At 35.2% G+C, this 27,394-nt stretch overlaps 3 protein-coding genes across 8 annotated transcripts; 2 read left to right on the top strand and 1 right to left on the bottom strand.

The window, feature by feature from the left end:
- Nucleotides 1–4,837: 4,837 nt before the first annotated feature.
- On the top strand, nucleotides 4,838–7,809 carry LOC110701339 (eukaryotic translation initiation factor 5-like). Of its 2 annotated transcripts, none has more exons than XM_021878985.1 (2): nucleotides 4,838–4,964; nucleotides 5,859–7,809. In XM_021878985.1, the coding sequence occupies exon 2, from the start codon at nucleotides 6,155–6,157 to the stop codon at nucleotides 7,478–7,480; it is 1,326 nt and encodes a 441-aa protein (XP_021734677.1). In that variant the 5' UTR covers nucleotides 4,838–4,964; nucleotides 5,859–6,154; the 3' UTR covers nucleotides 7,481–7,809. The 2 variants fall into 2 exon arrangements, with proteins under 2 accessions (XP_021734677.1, XP_021734678.1); XM_021878986.1 differs by having other exon boundaries at nucleotides 4,843–4,964; nucleotides 5,844–7,809.
- A 1,456-nt stretch (nucleotides 7,810–9,265) lies between these two features.
- On the bottom strand, nucleotides 9,266–18,190 carry LOC110701337 (uncharacterized protein At5g08430-like). Of its 5 annotated transcripts, none has more exons than XM_021878984.1 (9): nucleotides 17,971–18,190; nucleotides 16,471–17,141; nucleotides 16,236–16,348; nucleotides 15,727–15,786; nucleotides 15,538–15,588; nucleotides 12,905–12,975; nucleotides 12,435–12,667; nucleotides 9,993–10,385; nucleotides 9,266–9,914 (listed from the first exon to the last, which is right to left on the bottom strand). In XM_021878984.1, exons 2-9 carry the CDS (start codon nucleotides 17,126–17,128, stop codon nucleotides 9,502–9,504), a joined length of 1,992 nt encoding a protein of 663 aa, XP_021734676.1. In that variant the 5' UTR covers nucleotides 17,129–17,141; nucleotides 17,971–18,190; the 3' UTR covers nucleotides 9,266–9,501. The 5 variants fall into 5 exon arrangements, with proteins under 5 accessions (XP_021734676.1, XP_021734673.1, XP_021734674.1 ...); XM_021878981.1 differs by adding an exon at nucleotides 17,525–17,653 and having other exon boundaries at nucleotides 9,266–10,385; nucleotides 17,971–18,188; XM_021878982.1 differs by having other exon boundaries at nucleotides 9,266–10,382; nucleotides 17,971–18,189.
- A 1,348-nt stretch (nucleotides 18,191–19,538) lies between these two features.
- On the top strand, nucleotides 19,539–27,326 carry LOC110701336 (calcium-binding protein 39-like). Its single transcript, XM_021878979.1, has 11 exons — nucleotides 19,539–20,002; nucleotides 21,671–21,835; nucleotides 21,936–22,054; nucleotides 22,930–23,004; nucleotides 25,209–25,302; nucleotides 25,381–25,440; nucleotides 25,862–25,927; nucleotides 26,010–26,108; nucleotides 26,485–26,529; nucleotides 26,674–26,776; nucleotides 26,870–27,326. Exons 1-11 carry the CDS (start codon nucleotides 19,886–19,888, stop codon nucleotides 26,959–26,961), a joined length of 1,035 nt encoding a protein of 344 aa, XP_021734671.1. The 5' UTR covers nucleotides 19,539–19,885; the 3' UTR covers nucleotides 26,962–27,326.
- The last annotated feature ends 68 nt before the right edge of the window (nucleotides 27,327–27,394 follow it).

Raw genomic sequence — 27,394 nt, 5'->3', positions numbered from 1 at the left:
ATGCGGCATCATCCAAACCCTGCAAATACATCAGGTTGGTGTATGCCATAAGGTGATCTTCCGGGTTGGTGGTACCGTCGTAGGCGCCTACCAACACGTTTTTGATTTTAGACGGCTGGGTCGTCTCGGTAATTTCTCTGGAGAACGCCGTTGGCTGTTCCCCAAGGTTGAGCAGCCGGAGCTGCCAGTCCATAGGCTGGACGGGCGACTGATGCTGCCCCCCGAAAATACCTGCCTGTGCATAGGGGGATCCAAAGGGCGTATACGGTGTTCCATGCACTGCCGGTTGGATCATATGAGGGCCGGATCGAGCGGAAACCTCGCTCGTCCGGCTGTCATTGTTTGTTCTCGAGTGCCTTTCTGAGGTGACATTGAAGCTGTCTCGAAAGGTCGATGTTGATGCCGACTCGGATCGCTGAGTCTTTTTATCTTGGATGAGCGTCCGGGCATCAGAATAGACTTTCTTGGTTCCATCCGGCTGAATGTGCCGGACGGGCTTTCTGACTCCATCTATAGGAGTGTGCATCTTTGAGAAATCAAAGAGCCTAGCTGGCATGTCTGACTTCGGATGTGGGGTAGATGCTCTACCCTTGACTGTCTTGGCCGTCTTTTTACCGTGACTCCTTTCTTCCGCCTGACCCTTACGGGGGCCGGCTGTGGAATCCAGAAGGCCTTTGATCTCTCCTTTGAAGCTCATCATCATATTCATGAGCTCATCTCTGGAGACTGGGGAGTCTCCAGCGGTAGAGGTTAACCCAAGCGGCCCCCTAGTTGGCTTGCTAGGAGCCGCCTGGTTCCCTTCCCGTTCTCTCTTATCCTTGGAACGGGTGTTCTTGGTCCTCAAAGAACCATCTGCAGCAGTGTAGGCTTCCAAGTCATAGTTATCGGCTGTATCTTGGTCCGAATGGACCTCAACCTCCCCAGTAGGCATATTGCTTTTACCAGGTAGTATAGGCTCAGATGTCATCTAGAAAGTACTCTCCCCACAGACGGCGCCAGATGTTTGGGGGTTTTCTGTGTCCTTCGGGAGAGTTACAATTTCCTAGCAGACTTCCTTCTTACGCCTGTACCTGCACCTAGCCGACTTCCTTCTTGCACCTGTACCTGCACAAGTAACGGAGACTCCGGATGGGGGGTGGGAGTTCCGCCTCCGAAGATTAAGTTAGTATCTTTTCGAAGTGGAATAAGAACTGTAAAAGCTTCTCGGTTCGAGAGCGTTTCAGTAGGTTTAGGCTTTGTTTGGTTTGTTGTGGTTGCAATTAATGTCCGTCCCTCATAAATGAGGTCTACCCTTACTATTTATAGTAAGGGAGAACTGTACCTCAATAAGGGTATAAGAGACACGTGTCTGCAAAGGAAATGGGCCTTTGCAGACTGCTGAAAGATTGACACGTGTCAAGCATTTATTGGGCCACGTGTCTTAGGTATTTTCACCCTAAACATCCCCTATTTTATTTTGCCTTTTTTTAATTCACAAATATTATTTTTTTTATTCAGGTATTGGACAGGGGGGTCCATACCGGGTAACGGGCTATAGTTTCTCTGTTAAGATTGATTTTCCTTTGTCACTTTGTACGCTTTTACTCATGTCAATGAGAGACATATGAATGAAACTTAATTTGTTGGTCTAGTCTTATTTCTTTGAATGCCCTTTAAAATCCTATTTGATAGATTTTTATTTTTTTTTAACAACAAAGGAATAAACTTACCGGTATATTACATCTATCTATATAACTGAAAGCACTTGGGAATCTAGGATAAATGGATACCTCATACATTCTCCAATAAGTGTATGCAACATGTAGATCAAAATTTCTTATCAAAAAAAAAAAACAAAAAAACCATGTAGAACAAAATTGATTAACATAGACACAAGTTTGTTACAAAAAAATATGCGGTTTTAAAAAATATGTTTTATCCTTATTAAAGTTGTTTTTTACTTGATAAGCCTTTAGAATAATATAAATAACTCTTATGTTTTATACTTCTATTCTTGAAATATTCTCCTTTATCTCTAGGTTTCCACAATAAACTAGTTAGTATCATATTGTGTACAACGACACAATATAGAATTTCCCTGTTTACCAATGACATGTCAATTGATTCTCACAGAGGTTTCCACAATAAATCTAAACTTCATCACCACCTAGAAACTCATATGTTATAATACTGGTTCAATAGTCAAGGCCTATTCTCTTCAGCTTATTTTTCAGTTCAGTTTATTTTATCTCAATTTAAATCGGTTCAATTCCTAATTTCATTCTCTCATAAAACATTCAGTTCAGCTCAATTCAATAAATCAGAACAGGCCCACACTACCATCTATAATCCACATAAAATTTTTTAAGGGATGAAAAATATATCAATCAAGTTACATGAAATCCAAATTCAATCGTATTAGTTGGTAAAGAGAGCTATATTATTTTGCAAAAAAAAACGTTGATTAGTTGGGAAAAGAAATGACGATCAAGTCGACCCAAGCCGAGTTTATTCGAGTGATAGTCAAGTTATGTCTTGATGTGTCTATTTTATACTGTATTTTACCCCCGTCCCTCGGTCATAATTAGTAGTGTTTTTGGCTCTTTAGAGCCACTTTTATTACTAATTGGTGTTTTCTAGTGTTTTCGTAGATTTGGTTTACTTTTGCAGGGATTTACACTTTTGAAGTATTTTCTCGAGATATTTTGGAGCAATCACGAGCATTGGAGAAGCACGACCAGATTTTATAGCCCAGGGCCGGTTATAGCCATCGAACCGGTGATTAAGGGCTTGGTATGTGTGATATCGGGGCATTTGGACCGAGTATTCAAGACCCAAAGAGGAAACCCAGATTGGCCCGAAGAATTGGAGCCCAATCGTAGTCCAAATAGTGGCCCAAGAGAGTCTCCCGGCCAAAAAGGTTGGCGCCCGGCCGGGCGGGAGAAGCAAAGGTCGGCGCCCGGCCAAAGAGGCTGGCGCCCGGAGGCGCGCCCGGCTGGGCGAGGGAAGCAAAGGCTGGCGCCCGAAGGCGCGCCCGATCGGGCGTGTGTATTTATTAGTGGACGCTTAACGTCGTTTTAATTTGTTTTAGTTTAGGATTTTTGTACGGAGTATAAATACTCCTCCGTAATACGATTTTAGAATCATCTTCTTCTCTTTACTCTTTCTTTACTCTCTTAATTGTTCTCTTAGATTTCCTTTCTCTAAAACCTTTGTTCTTAATCCACTCTTAATTCCAAATTATTTTGATTGGTAACGATTTCTCTTCCCTTAATCTTAGTTGTTTATTTTATTCCTTTCATCATGATTAATTTTATTGCTTTGATTAGTTTAGTTCTTAATATGTGCGAATAGTTTTGTTTCTAGGGTTATGGGGATCCATAAATAATATGAAGGGGTAATTTATTGTTGTTGATTATCAATGCTAGATTAATTTCCTATTGATTGATTTAATGCTCTGTGACTAGATTTACGCAGATCTTTTATGCATGAGTTTAACAATATTGATTCGAGATTCGACAGATGAGAATTGATGTTTAGGTCTAGTTTTAATAGGCAGATTAATTTATAAATGGTTAAGTCGAGATTCGAGAGATGAGATTTAATACCGGTAGATTAATTCTGTGATTGTAATACGTAGAGAAAGCCCTTTGCAATCTGGTTAATTGATGCATTGATGATTGACTATTATTGATTATTGGTATTGCATGATAATTTCTTATTAAATTGTTTTAATGTTTTACAATTGCGGCTTGTAAAAGTATAGCAATATTGAATTGATGAATCGAGCAGATATTAATTTGATATTAAAGGCTATTTTCAATAAGAATTTAGATCTAGTAAATTGCGAGAGCCTGTTAGATCTATGTTGATTAATAAATTGCGAGAGCCTGTTAATCGTGTTATTTATGCAATGTCAATGATTGATTACTATGTTTTACCCTGGAGTATTATTTATTGGTGACCCTATACCCTAGATCCTTTTATATATTATTTTCTCCCTATTCTCAATCTTAGTAGTTTAGTTTCATATTTAAATATAAATATTGGTTACTTCCTAATCTAGATTATAATAGTTAATTAGGAATAGAAAGACTTGTTTCCCTGTGGAGATCGACCCTACTTCCCTATCTGTTTTAGTTAGAAGACTTAGGTAATTACTTTTGATTAGGGGATACGACTTTACCCTGTCATGTCTATACAGGATGATCAAAAAAACAAATTAAGCTGTGTAGTGGATTGCAAGACACACTAGAAGGAAAAAAGCATCAGGCACTAATTTTAGGAATGTTTAGTTCAAGGTTCGCATGGATTCACTTTTGGACTAAGAGAAGTTGTTATATACATCCGAGTGTACCGTACATCCACGAGTATTTGTTCTCATTGTGATGATTGGTTTTCATTTTATCATCAAATGAAAAGCAAAAACTAATTTTAAGTTAGTTGGGTGTACAGTACACCCAGGTGTACATAACAAATTTTATTGGACTAAAAGCCCGCATTCTATAAGGTTTGATCTTAAGATTTTCAAAAAAAAGTTTAAGGCGGTTCCTTAGTTATGACATATTTGACTTAATTTTAGGGCAAATGTTCGAATTACAACCTACCCACTCAAAAGTCGAGCTATAATATAAGCCCACTATAAACCCATCACCAATTTTCTAATTATTTATAACAATTTTAAAAGAAGTGGATGGGATAAAACTTTACAAAACTCTACAAAGGTCTAAGATAAAGCCAACTAGGGTTAGAATTCTAAAAATCACAATATTTTTCCTTTGTCTACTTCCTAAAATTAACAATAATAATCAGAATATTAGTAGGATTAAAATTGTGTGATTTGTGGATATAAATATGACCAAACATGTTGCCCTTCTAATGTACCGCCGCTACGTTACTGCCGACTCAATCTCTCTCTTCATTTTCTCTCTCCTCTCTTGCCTGCTCCTTTCTCTCTCTCTCCTCACCTTTTCCTCGATTACCAGGTATTCTTCATCCTCTCTCTCAATCATACAGTAATTTCTTCAATTATTATTGCAATTTATCTGCTTATTCAATGAATTTTATCTTAGATCTGTTTATATGTTTGATTTTCGTCGATTTCTTGCTTTTTATTATTGGTTTTGTTGTTTGATTTTCGATTAATTGATTCCGATGAAATATTCTTTGACCTAAATTTGTTGACGCATTGATTTATGATGTTTTTGTTGGATTAATTGATGATTTTTTTGATGTATGTGTTCGTCGTGTTTGGATTTGTTGATAGGAGTATGAATTAGGGTTGACCTTTTTGTTATGTTTACGGAGGAATATTGTTTTTGTTATTGGTTGTGTTGATTAATTTATAACGTTAGATTTTTTGAGGTTTTCATGAAAATTGATGTTAAGTTATTTTTGGTGTTTTGAGCATCTATTGATTTTTTCTAAGATCTGCAATGAAATTTGGTTGCGGCTGAATGATTATTTCACCTTTTTAAGATTCTTTTTGCTAAGTTGATGTTGTTCCATAATAGGTGGTTGTCAATAGTTTTTTTAGCTTTACTTTTTGCCCTAATGTGTTCGATAACAATATAAAAATGGAAACAAACTATTTGTTTGCTATTTTGGATGTTCCTTGTTGAATGATTTGCTGGTTTCGTGTGAACGAGTTGCCGAACCTACTGCGTTTGATTAGGGTTTATGAACAACTTTTATTGTTTAAGGAATTAATTTGTTATTTTTCTATGGCCAACATTGATTCTGCTGTCAATGTGCCTTAACTCCTATCGTATCATATTTGAGCTGTAGGGTTTCGTGTTTACTTGTTTACATGTTGTTTTTGCTATGACTGAGTTCCTTTTTTGTTCATGACTTATTTATTTTAGTGTTCTTGGCTGTAGGATTGGCAATAGCCGTGCTGTAGCCGCAGTTCGTAAAAGTGGAGTTCGAAGCTTTTTTTATGTCTGAACGAGCCTCTCTCTTTTTGTCATCAATCGGCTTGCTTGGAGAATATTGCCCTACGTCTAGAAAAAAGGATAGTCATACCTCCGGAAAATTGAGTTGTATGCATATTGGGAATATTGACGGTTATTCTCTTAATCATCAGGGTTGCACTTATATGCAGCCTTCTTTCCTTCAGATATCAGCGCTTCCTCTCATTGCCTCCTAACAAACTCCAATTTCTTCATAAGGCAATATGGCACTTCAGAACATTGGTGCTGGAAACCGTGATGATGCCTTCTACAGGTATAAGATGCCTAGGATGGTCACAAAGATTGAAGGTCGTGGTAATGGCATCAAAACCAACATTGTCAACATGGTTGACATAGCGAAAGCCTTGGCTCGGCCTGCTGCCTACACGACGAAGTACTTTGGTTGTGAGCTTGGAGCTCAATCCAAATTTGACGAAAAGACAGGGGTTTCCCTTGTTAATGGAGCTCATGATACAGCAAAACTTGCTGGACTTCTGGAGAATTTTATCAAGAAATATGTTCAGTGCTATGGGTGTGGCAACCCTGAGACTGAGATTCTGATAACCAAGACTCAGATGTTGCAGCTTAAATGTGCTGCTTGTGGGTTTGTGTCTGATGTGGATATGAGAGACAAGCTCACTACCTTTATTCTTAAGAACCCTCCTGAAGTGAAGAAATCATCTAAGGACAAGAAGGCCTTGAGGAGGGCTGAGAAGGAACGCCTCAAGAATGGTGAAGCTGCCGATAAGGCAGCGAAGCAGAAGAAGTCCTCAAAAGAAGGTGCATCTAAGTCAACCAAGAAGAAGACCCAGGGTTCTGATGAAGACCATTCTCCTACTGGAAGCCAGGCTGGTGATAATGAACCTTTTGTTGATGTTGATGATGAAGATGATGACGATGGGGACGATGTTCAATGGCTAACCGACACATCTATGGAGGCTGCTAAGAAGAGGATAACAGAGCAGCTTAGTGCTGTGACAGCTGACATGGTGATGCTCTCAACTGAAGAGAAATCTCCTCCTCGGAAGAAGTCCCCACCTCGCAAACCAGAACCTGAGGTTAAAGAACAAAATGGCACTCTCTCTGCTGACCCACAAGAGACTCTTATCAGAGGCTTGAAGGAATATCTGAAGCAAGGTCCAACTGCAAATCAGTTGAAAACCCACTTAACCTCGTGCTCAGGTACCCCCCAAGAGGTTGTGGATGCTGTGTTTGAGGCTCTCTTTGACGGCTTGCAGAAGGGATTTGCAAAGGAGGTCAATAAGAAAAAGAACTACATTGTTGCTGCCCTAGCTTATGCTGAAGGTTCACAGCCAATCCTGTTGCATGCCATTGAGTCCTTCTGTGGAAAAGCTAGCCCCGATGCTGTCAAGGATGTAGCAGTGGCTCTGAAGTTTCTTTATGATGCCGATTTGCTGGAGGAAGAAACCATTGTCGAGTGGTACGAGAAGGGATCAACTGGCAACAACAAGAGTTCATCTATTTGGAAGTTTGTCAAACCTTTTGTGGAGTGGCTCCAGAGTGCTGAGTCCGAGTCGGAAGAAGAGTGATATCTAATATCCAGTTTAATTCAATATCATACTAAGTACTCGTATTAAGATGCAAGGTTTATTTCAGTTGCTAGTATTTTCTATATTCCGGAATAAGTGATTGGCTGGAAGCGAGTCAGCAACCAGCTGGATCATCGTGGTGGTTGGTTTTTCATTTTTGTTTTTCGTGTGTCAAACTGTGTCAATTGTAATGTCGTTATGGTATTCCTTATTTTTATGAACAATCTGTTGCATTATATTTCTAATTATATATTTAATGTCATATTGGTATTATTGTTATGAACACAATCTGTCACATAATCATTCTTATTACATCTTTTAAAGTTGAAGTAATCTGTTGTAATGTTGGCGGTATTCGTTGCTTGAGGCCGAATTAAGTTGGCCAATTATAATTCCAAGTACAATAATATGTTTTGTAGAATTTTCTTGTCAAATCTCCTTTTCGTGAGGGAAACCTCTTGTGATATTCCAACAGTATAGTTAAAGTCATAATGAAGATGTCATCCCTAAAATTCAAATGTTTTGAATTGAAGGGTCTTATTCAAAAGAGGTAATCAAGAATGATTAGTAGTAGCTTTTTATTTACGCGGCTAACAGGACTTCTATTGAATGATTTTTGATTCAAATTCTTGAATTTGAAAAGCAAAATGAGCATGGATTACAAGGGGAAGCTTTATCCAGTTAGCCCCTCCACAACATTCCGTTTCTATAGTACTCCATCCGTTTTTATGTTATGACGTTTTAATTTGATGATACTTCTTTTTTTTTTTTTTTTTTTTTTTCCTTAAATTTTTTTTTTTTCTTTCATTTTGTACAACTTAATACAAATGAGTATTTATTTGATACTCGTATTTTTTTGTTCTTCAAATTCAGTTTCTTTCATTTTCTCCGTAGTTAATACAATGAGAATATTTATTACTCCATATGAGCTTAGGATTACAAGCAGTGATGGAGTTGGGAACAAAGGGTATATGTCCCCCCAATTCCAAATAAAGCTGTAATAAAATTTAGTAATGCTTAGTATATGAATTAGAAAAATTTGCCAATTGCATCTATTTAAAATATATATTTTGGCAGTTACAACCATTTTTAAAAAATTGCAAATTACAGCCCTAAAGTAAATAACTTGTTTTTTTTTATTTTTTTTAACGCAAGTACTATTAACTTGTTAATTGCCACCGAATCTTTTTTTTTTCCTCGATTTGCATCCCAAAAAGTCCCGTTAAGATTTTAGGGGGGTTATTTTAGTCCCTAAAGTTTCAAATCGAACTCGAAATTAGCAAAAAAAAATAAATAAAATATATATATATATATATATATATATATATATATATATATATATATATATATATATATATATATATATATATATATTTGATAAGCTTTGATGTTTTAGAACAAAATGAAAGGTTAAAATTTGACGTTTTAGAACAAAATTATACAATACAACCAAATAGCAAGTATAAATAACCTTTGTTTTAGGTTTGTAAGCTGATATATCAGCCTTGGGCTGAAATTTCATTAAAAGGAATATGATATACACACATATAATACCCATTTGTTGCAATTAATAGTTAATGGAGGAAGTATAACATATGAGCATAAAATATCTGATAGTAGTACAAGGCATTGTTATTAAACTTTGTAACTATAAAACCTCAATTCACCAACTTATTTGGCTACAAAGTACCTCTTTCAAGTATCGCCCTATTTCGATTCACCAGTTCATTGGAGGATTCACAAATTATGTAACACTGGAACAAGGTAAGCTGTGAGCCTGTGACCTGTGAGAGAAAAAAGAACCAACCATTTATTTCATATCAAGAGTTGATAGTCTGGTACTATGAGATGTAACATGAACTGAATAAGACACATCAGCCCAAAAATTGTTCATCTCAAAAAACTATAACTGAGGTTCGTTCATACAGAAAGGCCTAGACCTAAAAACTTGTGCAATCTTTACATAAAGTTACAGTTGGAAAAAATTGCTCTGGACAGCATTGTATGTACACAATCCTTAATCAATTTGGGAAAATATGCCGAAGAACAAGGGTCAATGGAACTGCTTGCTGAGGGCCCTGTCCATTTGCCCAAACTTTAAAATCAGGTCGGAAATAGTTTGCATCACTCCACCGCTTTAAGGATATTAAGGAGAATGGTCCCTGGACTCTTCCTAGAGGATCCAAGTAATGCCACAATGACTGCTCCGCATGAGGTTTTGGAATTTCGGTCCCAACACCAGGGTTTTCTTGAGGTCTTGGAATTTGGGTACCGATACCAGGATTTTCTTGTGGCCTTAGAATTCGGGCACCAACACCAGGATTTTCTTGTGGTCTAGGAATTCGGGCACCAACACCAGGATTTTCTTGTGGTCTTGGAATTCGGGTACCACCACCAGGATTTTCTTGTGGTCTTGGAATTCGGGCACCAACACCAGGATTTTCTCGTTGTCTTGGAATTTGGGTACCACCACCAGGATTTTCTTGTGGTCTTGGAATTCGGGCACCAACACCAGGATTTTCTCGTTGTCTTGGAATTTGGGTCCCAACACTAGGATTTTCTTGCTCTTCGTCACTATCACTCAAATCAATTACCACTGGTTGAATCGTTTTCAATTCTTTTGAGTTCGGGAGCTGTATATGACCATTGCTTTCTTGCTTTGTCCCATTGGGGATGCCTAGGTGATTTAAGTTTGAGAACTCTATGTAACCATTGCCATTGCCATTGCCTTTGACATTAACTGCTTCTACTTTAGGAGCTTCTCTTTCCTTCGGTTCTAAGGATTGAGCAGATAAGTTTATTACTGATGCCAAAGAGCCAGTTCCAAGCTGGCATCTTTCTTCAGGGCTATAAGTATGTGCATCACCATTGCTTCTTGTGCTGACTTCAGCTGCCACAGCCGCTGCTGCAAAAAGTTGTGGAACTTCGTTAACAACCATAAAGAAATAACTGGTAATAAAGGAAACATGCTACCTGTACTGATGATTGCTTCAAAAGCAATTAAGTAAAGTAGTTTTAATGAACAAGGAGTAACTAGGAAAGATTTCATCACTGCATAACATGACATACAGGATTCAAATAATAAAGCAGGGACCCGGTATATTTAACAAATGCTTCAACATTGGAATTTACAAGCATAACTCATAATAGATGGAAAACAAAAAAATGATAGAAAGCAAAGTGTTAATTATATACACTTGGACCTATTTCAGAACAATCTAACTACGCAGTTAATGAGACGAGGGATACATAATAGTGTTGATTGGTGTACTGGATAATTTCATCAAGATCGTGTCTCAAGCTGAGTTGACTACCTCAAGGAAAATGTAGGTCTTGATATAGTTAAGTGTAATTGACAAATATGTTTTGAAATATTCAAAACAAATGAAAAAAATAAATTAAATTGGCAATTAATATATTGAATGAAACTTGGCCCTCCTAATAAAGGAGATTGACTAGAATAAAGGGTCAATTTTCCATGTATTGCTAGGGCATGCTAGCCAATGATGGCTGCACTGAATATTATACATTATATTGGTCATCATGGTGTGCGTGAAGTTCAGCCATTGAGCTTGAGGGAGAAAAACTATAATGAAGAGGAGTAGAAAACACGAGCTAACCTAGTCAATTTTTTAACTTCATCAAATTGAAAGAAATAATTTGAAGCTCAATGGGAAATACTGTCACAAATCAGTTTAGTTGTTACTAAAAAGGGAGGAGGAAATAGCATAGACAATAGCGAGATAGGTGTAGCACTGAAGTACTCTGTATCTATTAACAATTATAAAAACGAAATGGAATAGGGAACATGTTCCAGTATAGAGTTAACACCAAGTATTTGAACAGTTGAAATGGCAAGCTTCAAAACCAAGGAATCACAAAGAAATTGCCCTGCCTTTACAGACTAGCTTCAACAAGTAATCCAGGGACTAAACTATAGCATAGAGTCAATTGATTTATAATGGTCCCACATAAAAGCACACCCAATCCTTTTTTTTTTTCTTCTCTAATACCAGTGCTTATAAATATGATGCAAGACATCACCATATGAATTACCAAGTAATGAACATATTAATCACCTTAATAATTATTTTCCTCGATCATACACCAAAAATATACAGAGTACTCTGTATTTGACATGCTGATTAAATTTGCAAAATTTACCCACGACAAGAATTGAGTGTGCTAAATTAAGAACATAACACCCTCTAGGCTCTAGCCCACCTAGAGTAGGCAACAACTCAAATTACAGTACCAGGATGCTGCTTTATGTGTTATTTCGTGACTATTCCAATTTTCTCCTGTCAGTCTTTAGTCTTATAATCTTTGAGTACATTGAATCAACTTCAAAACCGTAAGGGTAGTCTGACAGAATTTGATGCAAGAAATATATATATAACAATAATTAAACTACAATAATCAATGGCCACTATTTACCAATATATACCGTGTATAGTAAGAAATGACCAAAACCCTCAAAGCACACTTGCCACTGCAATTAATGCACAGTAATAAACCCCAACAGTAAGAACAAAGATATACATGGAAAGATCATGTAAGAAGGTTTTAAAACTTCAATTTCTACACTTTAGATGATATCAAGCTATCAATTTTTCACCACTACCCAAAAAAAGTTAATACAAGATTCAACTAACAATTTAATTTCAGATATCCTTTTATTAACAGCCCCAAAAACCAGATTACGAATTCTTGGGGCTAGCAATAAGCAGGGTAGAAAATTTAAAACCCATGTAACCAAAATTCAAAATTGTATTGACTATTTATTACTAAAGCTTTAAAAGTTTCAGAATGATCATTGCAGAAGCCATACCAAGTTAATGAGTTATTAATGATCTCAAATGCACAGCAAGTGCAGGTAAGGGTGCTCCAAATGAGAGAACCCGAGACATACCCTATTCTGAACAGACACAAAAGTTAAAGTAAAAGTGCAGACCTGGACCATTCTGATTAATTAAGACTTCTGGCTTTGTCACATCTTTTTTAGTTGATGAGAAATTAAAAGGTTCCCAGTCCCAGTCAGCAGCTTTTGGCGAATCATCAGGAGCAGGTTCAGAAACTAATTCTGGTTTAACTTCTTCTGCCATCACCTTTGGAATCTCATTGAGCAGGCGTGATTGTTCATCAGGTGACTGAAGCAGCTTCCTTCTGTCCAAGTACTCTCTCACTGTAAAACTAGTAAAGGATAAGCAGGAGCATCATATAATTATTCAAATGTGAGCACATTAGACAACAGAGGAGCACATATTTGTTATGCCATGCACCGAATTTAATCCTGCTTGTGGAAAACCAATAGAAATGGTATCCCAAGACAAAGATTCAAAACCAATACATCAGGTCTAGCATCCTCGTTACTTTTAAATAATAACCAATAGTGAAAGTTAGCGAAATAGTAGTAAAGGATATCTGTGACGCCATCCCTTCTCATTTGCACGATCTATAAGATTCTTGAGAAGTACAAGTTCTTTTGCAAGCCACTGTGATCAAGAAAAGACTCAAATATATCATGTTAAATACTTTATTGCCAAATTTTTACATATCACAATAAGATTTAGAAAGAAATTAACCAACCACATTGTCCCTACTATTTAAATCTTAAAAAAAGGAAAGTAAAAAAAGAAACTTTATATTCCTAACAGGTTCACACTCGAGTACTCGACATGATAAGAAAAAGGCACCTCACAAACACTACAGAACCTTCTGAGACAATGATACAAAAACTTCAAGTTCTTACTCTCCATTTGACTACTATAGTATTCGTTCAGCATGTTAAGTATCAAACTCATGACAAGTCACCACATACTAACCTAAGGATATGGATGCTGAAACTGTGATTTTAGGGAGCAATTTAAAGTTATAAACAATACGTAGAATAGCTAGATAGGAATTTACAGTGCTTGACTTATCAAATATGAAGAAATCAACAAACAAAGCTTTGCAATATCATGGCAGATCCAAATTTTCCCAGAGCTCAAATTATAATGAGTTAGAAAAAAAAACTTCAGATCAAGGTGTGTGTGATTCAATCAAGTTAACAGCATAATAACTAGGAAAAGCACTTCAAGAGAGTAGATAGCAGCAACTAAGTAATGACTATGTTACATGAAGGAGCAAAAATTAATATAACTACATTTACCAAATTCTCTTATCTCTTTACATCAAATAGAATGTCATCACTTTTAAGTCGCAAGAATGTCATAAATTTGACTAGTAAGAATACACGTATCTAGAAAATAATGTCCCTATCTCCTACTTGGAGAATGTCATAAATCTAAAAAGTTGGAGTCTGAGAATACACTTAAAATTTCTCTCACGCCCTAAACTCATTTCCAATCCATTCAAATTATAATTATCATTCAAAAAAAGAGGAAAAAAAAAAAGGCATTTTCGGTGAATCTTCTTAAAATCCAAAGACAAATTGTTTGAAGTAACAAAACATAAAGGATTCTCAAATAAGAACATTGGCAAGAAAGATTATTGGTAAACTGGGTTCTCTTCAGGGCATAAAGCCTTACACATTCTTCTATAATATCCTGCTGAAACTATGCATTTTGGGCTCTCACAAAATAATTTAGAGGAACATATATATGAAATTTGTAACTATCCTGATGGTAGTACACATTTTGATAAATATTAATATAAGAGAGTTTGGATGGGAGGAAACATTATCCAGGAAAGTTATTTTACCATTTTTCCTTAACTTGGTCTGTAATGGAATAGAAAAAAAAAATTCCCAAAGAGTGAAGAAAAAACTACCAAGTGCAGAAAACAATTACCTATGTTGAGGAAGGGAAGCTTGACTTCCCTCTCTATTCCTTACCCCCCTTTTTATCTCCACCCATCTCTCCTCTCCCTTCCATTTCCATTTTTCTCTAAATTTTCTTGTAAGGAACAAATCAAAAAAGAGCCAATTTTACAATTGTATATTGCTCTGAAAAAATGATTTCCGTAAAAACCTTTCCTATTGAAAATGTTTTCTGTCAAACCAAACAGAGTCTGCATCATTTAGTTTTAACTAGACCTCTCAAATGTGTCAGCAAGTTATGAAACTATCAAGCAGCTGTGTCATCAAACGATTGACTTAAATACGTGCAAGCTTTGAATGGAATAATATCAGATTAGGACTAACAGGTTAAAACAAGTTAAATAATAATATATAAAAAAAAGAACGAAATAAAAAGAAAAAGGAATATTGAGAGCAGATAAGGGGGGCTAAAAGAGAGAGAGAGAGAGAGAGAGGAGTAACTTAGTAATACCTTATATCTACTCTGAATATTACTGTATAATTAATAATCGGGAAAAAGACAAGATTCTAAAAATTCAGTACATACCAAAATTGGTGTTTGGAATTAGGTCTCATTATCATATCCCACACCAGTTTCTTTACATATATATTACTGTATAATTAATAATTCTCGTTCATATTAGTCGTGAATAACTAACAAATAATTATCGCTCTAAGCACGTCTGGTGTTTTTTGGAAAACAGGAAGGTCGCCAATCATTCATATTAGTCATGAATATCTGCAGTTTTAACATGTTAAAACAAATTTTATCAAAAGGTTAAAGCTGAAAGTCTTAACAAGTACGAGCTAAAAAAAACTCCAGTAAACTTTAACCAGCGACAGGCAGTCTGTGCCTTTGATGCATTTCTCTCTCCTCTGTTTCTGGGACATGTCTATCTTAATCAAGGAAAGTTTTCAAATTCAAAAGCACCACCAGATAAGTGATAGACTCCTTGCATGATTATGTCCCATCTTGGGATGAGATCAAAAGAAGTTAGAAGATATGAAAAATTAAAAATGGCATCAGACAAGTAAAATAACTAAGATTGAGAAGACATAAAGTAGCTTGCGAATATATGCACAATTACTTCTTGGAAAAAAAAAATGCAAACGGACCAACAGACAGCTTGCCAACAAAATTTTAAATTACATGAGTACAAGCCTACATAGTCAACATAGACAATACATCCCAGCTAACAGTCAAGCAGCTAAGTTATAGATAATATCAAATGCAATGAGAGAACAGTATACATACATGTTTAGTTATGTCCTCGTGCAGAACAACTACTTTTTGTTCAAGTTCACCCTGTTCATGTTCAAAAAATCATGAAAGTAAAGATGAATGAAAATCCTACTACAGCAAAGCCATGAAAAGTTGGAAACTTATAAGAAGACAATGGGAAATGAAATACAATCAAGAACAAACAAAATCTCAACAACTTACAATGGTAGGCTGCTTCAGTAAACCGTCTTTAACTCTACTACGCAATTCCTCAATTTCTTCCTACAGTACAGAAAGTATCAGCTGAGTAGACAATACAGGGGTTTTATATCAGCTTTGTTCCAGGTAGCGAACATCTAAAGCTGCCTGTATAAGAATTAATCTAAGACACGAGATCGTTACACAAAAGGAAACATGCAAGCAGTAACAAGATAGGTTAAGACAATTTCCAACATTACACTCAATAATTTAGAGAATTCTTTCGCAGTGACAATCAATGATACTTAGAGTTTCTTGTCACCTGATACTCACCTCACGTGTGCAGAATCAATTAAAATGCATTAATCCTTAACACCAGACTAGTGATTTGCACAGGGCAGGACAAGTAAAAGTGGAAAAAGTATTTCAAGTGCATAAACTTACAATATACAGCGTAAATTACCAACTGGCAAAAAATATATATATAAATGGATAAAGTCCTAATCAGTTTATATACTGAAGAACAAATTTACCTCTGAAAAAATGTCATCTGAAAGTTCAGATATGCTTATGACATCTGTCATGCCTAAAATTTGCAGAAGCATAGAGGGCTTTGTTTCACCAGCTGGAGTATCTTCCTTGACACCTTAAAATTAATAAGTGAATCTTTCTAATATAGTAAAATTAGGCAGGAGTTATAACAATCAGCAAAACAGAGGTGCAAATTGTATGAATCTTAATACTAAATGCATGTTCAAAGACCGATACCTGTGACAAGTTGAAGCTGATGAGAGTTTTTTTGGAAAATATCATGTGGGTCAGATTTTACCCGAACAAAACTCCCAACTACTTTAGTTTCAAATGTTTCTGGGTTGTTGAGCAGCTCTTGAACCAAACTCTTTCTCAGATACAAGAGCTTGATATTATCAGAATTGATAGCTGCTAAGCAGCTTTTCGAGACTTCTGGAGCCTTTTTCTTAGACTGAGTTGTCAAAATTTTCAGCTTTTTAGGGACAGAATAACCATTTTCATCAATTTCATCAGAGCTGCCAAGATTATCGTCATCTGAATCTTCTTGATTCTCGGCGAAGTGTGACTCCAATAAATCATGTATCTTATTCCGGAAGATGGTCTTCTTTTCAAAGAGAGGAAACAGCTTTTCATCACACACAACTCTCCTTTTATTTTCTGGGTGAACAAGCTTTTTATCATTAATATAAAGATTAATTATATTGGTGACATCATATTGGGAAAGCGCTTTGGCGCAATCCTTGCCCATTGATTCAAGAAATGCAATCAACTCCCTTGAACCCCAACCCACGTATTCCTTCTTCCTTTTTACCTTCTTTCTTGGTCTTGGAGTAGAAGCTTGCCCCTTACTTTCTTCAACCCAGAAAAATGACGTTGGTTCACAGTAGGCGTCCATTTCTCCCTAGCGTCTTTACAATTTAACAAATTGGTCCGTCAGAAAGCTTACTTATACGACAAACCATTACTTTGAATACAATTACAGGGACTTTAATGTTTCATACAGCTAACCAAACACCCCAAAAATTCTCCCACTGATATTCCTACTACATATAATCATAAACGAAATTAACAGTTAAATATATCCTTTCAATGTGCCAAAAATTGAATACAAACAGTAAAATAACATTTAGTATAAATAAATCAAAATTTAACAACTACATAACACCAATAACACTAGTAAGAAAAACAGCCAAGTGTGAGAGGATGCGGAGAAGTACATGCTTAACACTCCGGCCTAGCAAGAACGAGCAACAAAGAAATTAAAATTAAAATTAAGACTTTCCAACCCGACCATTTAAGGAATTAGATAGACAGAACTCATTGAAGCTCTTGCATGGGTTCAGTCAGGCCCGACCCTGAGCCAATGGCGACAAGGTCCAAGTTTATAGTTCCATGACTTCCATCCTAACATTAAAAGGTTCTGCAACACATTATCAACCAAATTCGATTCAATAATCAAATTTGGCTCAAAAAATCACATAATTTCATGGAAAAATGCTCCAATTTCACAGTTCAACCTAACATTAAACGCAAATTTGATTCAATTATCAAATTAGACACAAAAAATCACATGATATTCATCTCTAGCAGCCAAATGATCTTCCATAACATTAGTAATTATAACCAAAAATTCAATAATCGAGTTTAGAATAACCACTATACTGAGAATTATGTCAACGGTAAACCCTAGATTGTGAAATTGATATTCGATAATTACGAAGAGAAACAACAAATTACCTCGAAAAATGCTTCAATGGAGGAAAGAAATGCCAGGAGTCGCTTCAATGGAGAACGTGGAGTGCGCGCTTCAATGGTAGACTGAGAGAGTGGGAGAGAGAAAGAGAGAGAGGGAAGATGCTTTCTGATTATTCCGTATAATTATGTTGTATTTTTCCGTTTCTAAATAATTGCAATACTTGTCCTATTCATCGATTTTTTATTCTTTGAATTATTCCTTGGCATACATAATGCACGTATCTATTTACTTTTTATTAATGAATTGATTTATTTCAAAAAAAAAATAAAAAAAAAATTAATTGATACGGTCAAATTTGAAACATTTGTTAATGTTTTGATTTGATTCCTAATATAAAATTATACTACCTTCGATTACCTTTATACGCAACATTAGAGCATTATTTATGAGATATAAAATATTCCAAAGTTGCATATGAATGTAATTGGAGGTAGGATGTTAATAAAAGTTACTCAATATGAAATTAATTGATTTATAAAAAAATTTATTTTATTACCTATCTAACAATATTTTACTCATTTTTGTCAAAGAAACAAAAAAATATTTTACTTGATACAGAATAACATTTACTTTTCGGTATATGAGCAATAGAAAATCAAAATGTCTATAAAAAAGAGTGTGTCATTTATCATAGAACGGAGGAAGGAGTTTGCAACTTTGAATTTGTCGTAATTCGTACCAACATATTATTGTTACATGCGTTCATTCGTTGAGGGTTTGATTAATTTCTTATTCCATTTGTTCTTTTAAGTTCGACTTTTATAGCCAAATTTTAATCTTTAAATGATCATCCAATTTGTATTAAAATACTCTATAATATTTGTGCAAAATTATATTCTCCATATAAATTTTCCTTTCCTATGTAATTCTCTTTCTACTTTTTTTTTTGCAAACAAATGTGATTTTCGCTTTTCAATATATTTTTACTATTTCTTCTTTCACTTTCTTTAATCACCGTGAAAATTGCTCAAAATGGTCGAATTTAAAGGGGCGGATGGTGTATAATAGAATGAATAAATATCAAAAGACACATTAGCTATAACATGTGTTAACAACTACGTAGTATTATTCAATAATGGCTGAGCAAAACTACCTGAAAATCGAAAACCCGCTCCGAAAATTAGGGTACTCATCCAATAACCATAACGGTACTCGCTCCGGCAATTTGTTATCGGGTATGGTTATTGAGTATAATTTTAAAATCAACGGTTATCCGATCCGATAAACAATTTTTTGCTTTTTCTCCTACTTAAATCTATTTTTCCAAAATCTAAAATCTTACTTTACATAATAATTACTTTATAATATCAATGATTAGTAATATTGTTAATAATTTGGTCAAGATCATTTGACATTATTATTAATTAGTGTTAAATGATATCATAATAACTATATTATACCTCCGTTACAAGTTATGTGCAACGATTTGACATAAAGCTGAGGGGAAAATGTTTAATCGTTGCACATAACCTGTAAGTCTGTAACGAAGGTAGTATTAAGTTTAATCATTATTACTAGTATTTGATATCTTATTGGGTACTCGATAACCGATCTGAAATTTCGAGTACCCAAAGTCCGGTACGAGTACCCGACTCATGCTTACCCCTAATTAGTATAACATATAAAAGCTTATTACAAATTCCGATTTCCTAATGATTATTTTTCTTACTTTATTTAAACAAAAAAATTATAAATAAAAAAAAACAAAAAAAAAACATGTAATCATTACTTAGCAAATCACTAAGAAACGCAACAAAAGATAAATTTGATTTGTCACGTCTCTCCTAGTCCCACATTTGACAATTCCCCTGAATAAAAATAACTGTTGAACTCTCACCGCCGGCGATTCACACAGAGGAGAGAGAAAACTGTCACATTTTAACAACAACAAAAAAAATGTCGTTTTTCTTCAAACCTCGCTCTAAAACACCGCAAGAGGTTCTCAGGTCTACCAAAGACAGCCTCTTGGCCCTTGACACTCCCACCGTTGTCGAAGTTAAAGCTCTTGAAAAGGTTATTTTTTTACTATTTTGATCCTTTATCTCTTATGGGTTAATCTTAATTTTTCAAAATATATGATTTTGTTGCTCCAATTTTGGTTTTTATTTAGTTTGATGTTTGTTTTGGATGTTTATTGTGATTTATTTACATGTGGGTATGTTGATTTTGATGCATTGTTGGAATATTTCTTGTTGGATTTTGAGATTTAATTGATTTCATGGTGTTTTAATTTTGTGGGTTGAATTAATTTCAATTTGTTATTAGTGTATGGAATGTAATGTGGGTAAGATAGTTGATGTTGGGAATTTATCTTAATTCATGATTATTTGCAAGGTGGGAGTCTTAATTTTTAGATCTCTGGTTGAATGCTCAATGTAGTGGCTTCTGTTTTAAGTCAATTTTTAGTTGCAGCTGAGATTGTTTACGGGTTTGATAATATACTTCGTATTCGTTTACCTAGAGCTGTCAATAAGTGACCCGACCTGAGAGCACACGAGTCTCATGACATGAAAAATTAGCTAATTCACTCAACATGACTCAAAATCACTCAAACCCATCCCATATTGAACACCTGATTTGACAACTTTATGTAGCTTAATGCAAGTGGGGAAAGCAACTTTCTGCTTGCCTATGACGATTATATCATGATTTGTGTAAATATTGTAGGCAATTGTATCTGGGGTTAGGGATGGTTTTATTGCCCGCTTGTAGCTTGACTGGACTTTGGTTGTTATTTCATCTTAATACAAGACAATGTGGGACTTATTTGTTTGCTCCTCTTGCCTGGATTTTTCCACATCAACGCTGTCGTGTTGGGACTGTAGTTGAGCATTCTGTGCAACCTTTCATTCATTTGAAGAAGACTTTGGAATGTGAGGAAATTCTAGATGTGTGATTAAGAGATTCTAGAAGACATAGAAAAGAACTAAGAAATCCAAGTAGAGTTCTTTAATTGTTGGTTGACAATTGCCATAATCTTTTAGGAGCATGTTTAATGTATTAGGAGTTTAGGACACATGATACTTTTTTTTTGTTCTTCTTTTTTTTTTTTTTTTTTTTTTTTTGTGTTTTGTTTTGTGGGGGGGGGGGGAGGAGGTGGGTTGTGGAACCCTAGCTGTCTGATCGTTCAAAATATTCTTTGGCCCTCCATTCGTTTTGCTTTTCAATATTGTGTACAATCTCACATTTTTGGGTTCAGCAATGTTTAAAAGTGAATCAGGCCCTTTAAGCGGAGGGAATATTGTAGAGAGGGTTGAAGCCCATGCTTGGAGTACATTTTAAATATAATCTCAGAATAGCATTGACATGTGAGCCTTCATCATCAATGTTAAGTCTGGTGTGCACTATATATATGAGATCATTATAGGATGGTGCAACTAGACTAGTAAGTGTCACACTTGTTTAGTTTTTACTCTATCACTTTGTGATTCACATGCCTTGATCTTACTTACGATTTCCTTTGCTCATGCTTACTTTTCTCAAGTACATACTTGTGTTCTCTACAATCGTCATATGGAATTTTGAGAAAGATATTTTTTTTTTTGGTGACAATGCATACCCCTCCACTTCTTCTCTCTCTCTCTCTCTCTCTCTCTCTCTCTCTCTCTCTCTCTCTCTCTCTCTCTCTCTTCTTGCTTTCTTTCACCACTCTTACCAAAGTTTATATTTATTATAATACAGGCTTTAGAAGAAGTAGGAAGAAACTTGTCAACGATGAGGCTGATGCTTTGTGGAGATAGCGAATCTGAGCCAAACACAGATCAGATTCTGCAGCTTACTGTTGAAATATGTAACGAAGATGTTATCCCTCTTCTAGTTCACAAGTTACATGTGTTTGGTTGGCAAGTAAGTCATAGATAACTTTTTATTTTTTTTTTATTTTTTATTTTTTTTATCAACGTACATCCTCACTTGGTTTCTCATTTACCATTTTAATTGCGGGCAGGCGAGAAAAGATTTAGTCTCATGTTGGTCTGTACTGTTAAAGCAACAAGTGGACGACACATATTGCTGTATCGAATACATTGAAAATCATTTAGAGTTGCTTGACTTCCTTGTTGTCTGGTAAGCTTAGTTGGGGCTTCATTTATTTTACTTATATCCCCTTATGTGCTAAATTGAGTTTTTCTGCTTCCATTTTTCTCTTACTTTAAAAAAAGTTTCTTGTTTATATCCCCCATTGTATATGCTTGATTAGTTAGGCGCCTAGGCTTCTTTTTTGACTTATTGCTCACATTTGCACTCTTTACCTTAGTCATTTATGAGGAAAAACAGAATCATTCTTCAGTAGTTCTAATAGATTTATCCATAGATTGTTATGATATTCTGAACACTTAAAAGCTAGAAAGCTGCCCGTGACAAACTTGGCTGTAATCCTCTTTGTTCTGTTTTTCTGTATGATCATAGTTTTTACGGGGTACGATTTAAAGTCCAGTCCTTTAAGATAAGATTTTTTGTATGTGCTTGCTTTTACCTTTTGTGGCCGAAAAGAGGATCAATTATTTTTTTTGAGTTTATATACGAAGTATATTTTTTTAAAGTGCATCGATAGTGTGCATTTTTTTTTGTTTGCTTCTTTCCATTTTTTTTGGTTTAATTTTTTTTATTATTCCTTATTGTTTTTATTTGAGACTGCTGGGATGTCTTGCTACTATCCTCTCCCCGTCTCTGGTTGATGAATAATTAGGTTTGATACAAGTGGAAATCTTGCATATGTTTTGGCTTACTTGAAAGTGAAAGATCAATTTGGCAAACCAATGCATTAACAATCTATGTGTTTTTTGACTAGTGCTTATCTGCCATGGGTTTGATGTGGATTGCATGTGGTACATTCAATATTTTAACACCTTTGTGGTTATTTCTAAAGTGTTTTATTTTTATTATTTATTTTAACATTCTTTGTCTTATATAGATGAATTTGTGCATCCTTTCTTGAGCAGCTATGATAACAAAGATGCTGCCTTGACTTGTGGGACTATGTTGAGGGAATGCATCAAATTTCAAACACTTGCAAAGTAAGACGTTCATGTTGTTTGGCTTTTAAATAGCTCATTGATTAGTTTGCATATCTTACTTAAAGCTTTTCCAGAGTTTTTGTTGAGTGCACCATTTTATTTTATTTTTGGTCTTTTACATGTAATCTTCTGAATTGATGGAGCTAATTTTGGTCAAAGCAACCTCTCTACTATTTCCCTCTCAAGATCTCAGTAGCTAGTGCTTATAAGGCTTAGAAGGATTTGGGATTGGTGTGTTGTTGGAATGCAGAGGTAGGAAATATGAATTGGGATTCAAGAGGTTATGGTGCTTTCCTGATGAATCTTAGTCTCTGGCTTCATTTTGTTGAGAACAAATATGGGTTATGTGAAGAGGTGGTTAGCATTTTGTGTTCATTTCCCATGATGATTCCGAATCTATGAGACAGTATCATGCAATTTCAATTCTCAAGAAATGTTTCTCTCTATTAGGTTAGGGGATGTTCATTCTTCATTGATTTTGGAGGCAATCAAGTTAAAAGGCCCTTGTGAAGAAAGAATAGCAGTATGCAGTAGAATTCCAGAGACTCACGGAACTATACATAAACTCTAGTTGAATTAAGTTAAGGTTTTAAGGTTAGTAATTGATTTTATGAGACTATATCATGTTGGCTGCTGTACATATGTGGACTAACATTAATAAGAATTCCATTTGGCCTTAAGTAAAATAAAATTGAGAAGGGCATGACTCAAGAGAGGCTTGCATTTAGTATCTATAGAGTAGCAAAGCGGGCGACATTTAGGAGGAAGGACTGTCAGCTTTTGCTGATGCCTTAAACAATAGTGGCCAGTGGTCATGAGTGACTGCCGGAATAGGCAACAGTGTGTATTTGTGTAATTCTTTATTCCCAAGAAAGTAAAGCCTTGAAAAAAATAGGGATTACAGACTTATTAGCATCACTGTTGCAGGGATAGGCAACATGTGTATGTCTCTCGATTCCCAAGAAAGGCTCTTTCTACTTGTTAAGGGTTGTTCTTTCTTCAATGTTATTGGAGGCCTAGAGAACGTTTGTGGAACATCACATATTCATGAGTAATGTGGTTGATGACAATAGAATAAGGGGATTAGAACAATGTTTTGAATTTTGACTTCAGAAAGTGTATGATGGATTGTGGAATTAAAAGGCCTAATCTAGGTGAACGAAGTGGATTAAGGGTTGCATATCATTGGTTGATTAATCAATGTATTGTCTTGGAGGTGGTTTGGGATTTTTGGAGGTGTTTGAGATATGGAGATACCCTTTCTCCTTTACTTTTTAATCCATTTCTTGGTCCTTTGAGACATAAGCAATTTCTTTCTCGAGGAAGGCTTAGGACCTTGGATTGTGTTGAGTCACTAAGAGTTGTTTGGGGAATTCATATGGTTAATTTTTTCATGCTCATATGTATTTTGAAGCGTTGAGCATTTGACATAACATTGGGGTATCATAAAAGTGATGTAACAATGTTTTTGGGAGATAATGTTGTGACATTATCTATATATATTTCTGTGCGTTTCTCTTTATCATTTCTCTGTCTCTTTTGAATTTCCATGGTGCTGCTTTGTGCTTCGGAAGACTTGTGTGTAATATCCTTGTTGGGTGGGGTAAGAAAAGAGGGCCTATTACTAGGGTGGGAGGTTGGGAGTTAGCCTGCAGACCTAACAAAAAGGATTGTTTGGCTCTTAGGTGATTATGGTCTTTAGCAAAATGAATGACCGGATGAGATGTGTTTTTTAGGACTTGCGCTTCTTGTTTGGACCATGAATGTTTGTATTCTAATTTTCTTCTTTATCCTTCCCCATGGTCAGATAATAATGTCAAGATGAGTAAGAGTCAAACCTTGGAAAGATTCTTCTGCTATAAATTATTCTTTTCTATCCCTTCTTCTCATCTACATCATATGTCCGTGAATCATATTGCTCTTATTCAGGTGCTTTAATCAAGTGAGGATACCATTAGTTCTTGGAAATGGAGTTAAATTTTGGCGAACCCTCCAAATTACTGATCATAGTAGAGAACCTTGATAGATAGGTGACTGCAAATGTGAATATGTGATGTGAGTTTCTGAGAGGATGATGTGCAATTTTTTTCTCATGCTACTACTCTTGTTATTCTAGTTTTTTCGCATTTCGAAATTTATTACATGCACTGTATGTTTCAAAGGTTTTTTTTTTCTAAAATATCTTTTTTATAGTATTCTTTCAGATACATATTGGAGTCTACCAGCTTTGAGTTGTTCTTCAAGTATATAGAACTCCCCAACTTTGATGTTGCTTCAGATGCATTTGCCACATTCAAGGTCAGTGTTTCAATGGCATCTGTTTGCATATGTTGTTAGAATGTATATGTTTTTGTAACCCTGCAATTTTTTTTACAGGATCTGCTTACGAAACACAGTAAAGAAGTTGCTGAATATCTGACATCTCATTATAATGAGGTACAATCATGTTCTTATTACTCCCAGGCCTAGATGACATACTTTGACATTTTATTACAAGTGCTAGAATCCAATTCCTTAGTAAGAGTTTGTCTAGCAAAATGCAAAAGCTTGCATGTTTCAAACAAGTTTTGTTGCATTTTTATGTAAAAGATTAGTAAACTATCTTATTACCCTTTTTGGTTTACCATGTGTGTTGTGTCAGGCATTTTTGTTTCTCAAAATTAATTTGGGGCATATTGGATTTGTTAAAGCTTTAGTTTGTAATCTTTTCTCAACGTGTTCAACTCCGTATAAACTTTTTTTTATACAATAGTAGAGCTTTTAAAACAAAACAACCTTTCATCGACCCCTCGCACATACGTGTACAAAGGATTGTTGCCTGGATTATTTTGGTTCTAATCAATGTCTATTGTTTCAGTTCTTTGAAATGTATGAAAAGCTTTTGACATCCACAAACTATGTGACTAGAAGACAATCACTAAAGGTTTGTTGACGTAATTTACTAAACATGTTCATTTTATGCTTTTGATTTACACCACTAATAGTTTGCTGTTGATGGGTAGTAGCTCCTTTCAGATTTTCTTTTAGAGCCGCCAAATTCGCACATAATGAAGCAGTATATTCTAGAAATACGTTACCTGAAAGTTATCATGACTTTATTGAAGGTATCAATTTACTTACGGTGCCTTGTTTGATTTCATCCGTTTTTGCTGGTTTTGAATTTCTCCCTCGGGGATTGTCTTTTATTTCCATCTACTACAGCATTAGTTTAAGGTTCCTTTTTTTTTTCCTTAACATACTTGGACTACTTTTAATGAATCTTGCGATAATAATGATAAAAATATAAATACTGTCTAGAACTATCTTTGAATAATAGAACCTACCTTTGTCAGAAATCTATTTTTTTTTTTGGTAAATTAATGCTTGTAGTGGAGCTGTAGAATGTATACAACTTCTCAAAGTATACTTTATTAAGTTGCTGAATAAAGCTCAAAATCTCTTTTCTGATTCTGCTTTCCTTTTTATGTTGGTTTTGGACAGGATTCGAGCAAAAATATCCAGCTTTCTGCTTTTCACATTTTCAAGGTAACTTTCTTTGAAAATTCTATTTGCTTTCTGTCTTGAGAATTTAGAGCTCTGTTTTTGAGCATTTAGGGAGTTATAATTCACAGATCTAACTGTCTATATGTGAAGATTTAGCCCTTGGTAAACTCATTTATCTATCTGCAGGTATTTGTCGCAAACCCTAACAAGACGCACGATATCAAAATCATCTTGGCGAAAAATTGTGAGAAGTTGTTGGATCTTTTACGCAGTCTTTCTGTTGGAAAAGGTTAGAAGTATTACTGTGTTATAGGCCAAAAACTTTATTGACATGATTTATGGGCTCTTTTTTAAGTACCAACTTTTAATGTCTTTTGTTTAGGTTCAGAGGACGAACAATTTGAAGAGGAAAAGGAGATGATCATGAAGGAAATTGAGAGAGTATCACGTTTCATTAATCGTGAGCGTTGTTAGTTGGTTATGAACTTTGATTGTGTCTTCCCCAAATTCCCATACCTACTCGCCTGAAAGGCTAGTACTTGTTCAGCGTCAATCCAATCCAATCCAATGTGCTGTGCTATGAGAATGCCGAGTGATTAGCTAAAAGAAAATAAGTGATTAATGAAAAGAAAATCTTCATAAGTAGAGGGTATTTAATTTGAAAAGCTGTTCATAGCTGTTGTATTAGAAAAAAAAATTACAGTACATGTAATTTTTGGTGATCTCTAAGTTTTGAGTTATTTACTCTTTATCTGTCAGAAATAAACAAATTTGTACTGGTTAACTGCGTGAAGCAAAGGATTTATGATTATAAATGCTTCTGATTATCTTACTTACATTTTATTTCGTATTATTATTAATTATTAAATTGCGTATTATTAACAATTAAATTGCAATAATGATTGAT

Source organism: Chenopodium quinoa, unplaced genomic scaffold (assembly GCF_001683475.1).
Source record: "Chenopodium quinoa cultivar QQ74 unplaced genomic scaffold, ASM168347v1, whole genome shotgun sequence".
Lineage (NCBI taxonomy): Eukaryota > Viridiplantae > Streptophyta > Magnoliopsida > Caryophyllales > Amaranthaceae > Chenopodium > Chenopodium quinoa.
Note: the sequence above shows the minus strand (reverse complement) of the source record. Positions and strands in the feature narration are given on the sequence as shown.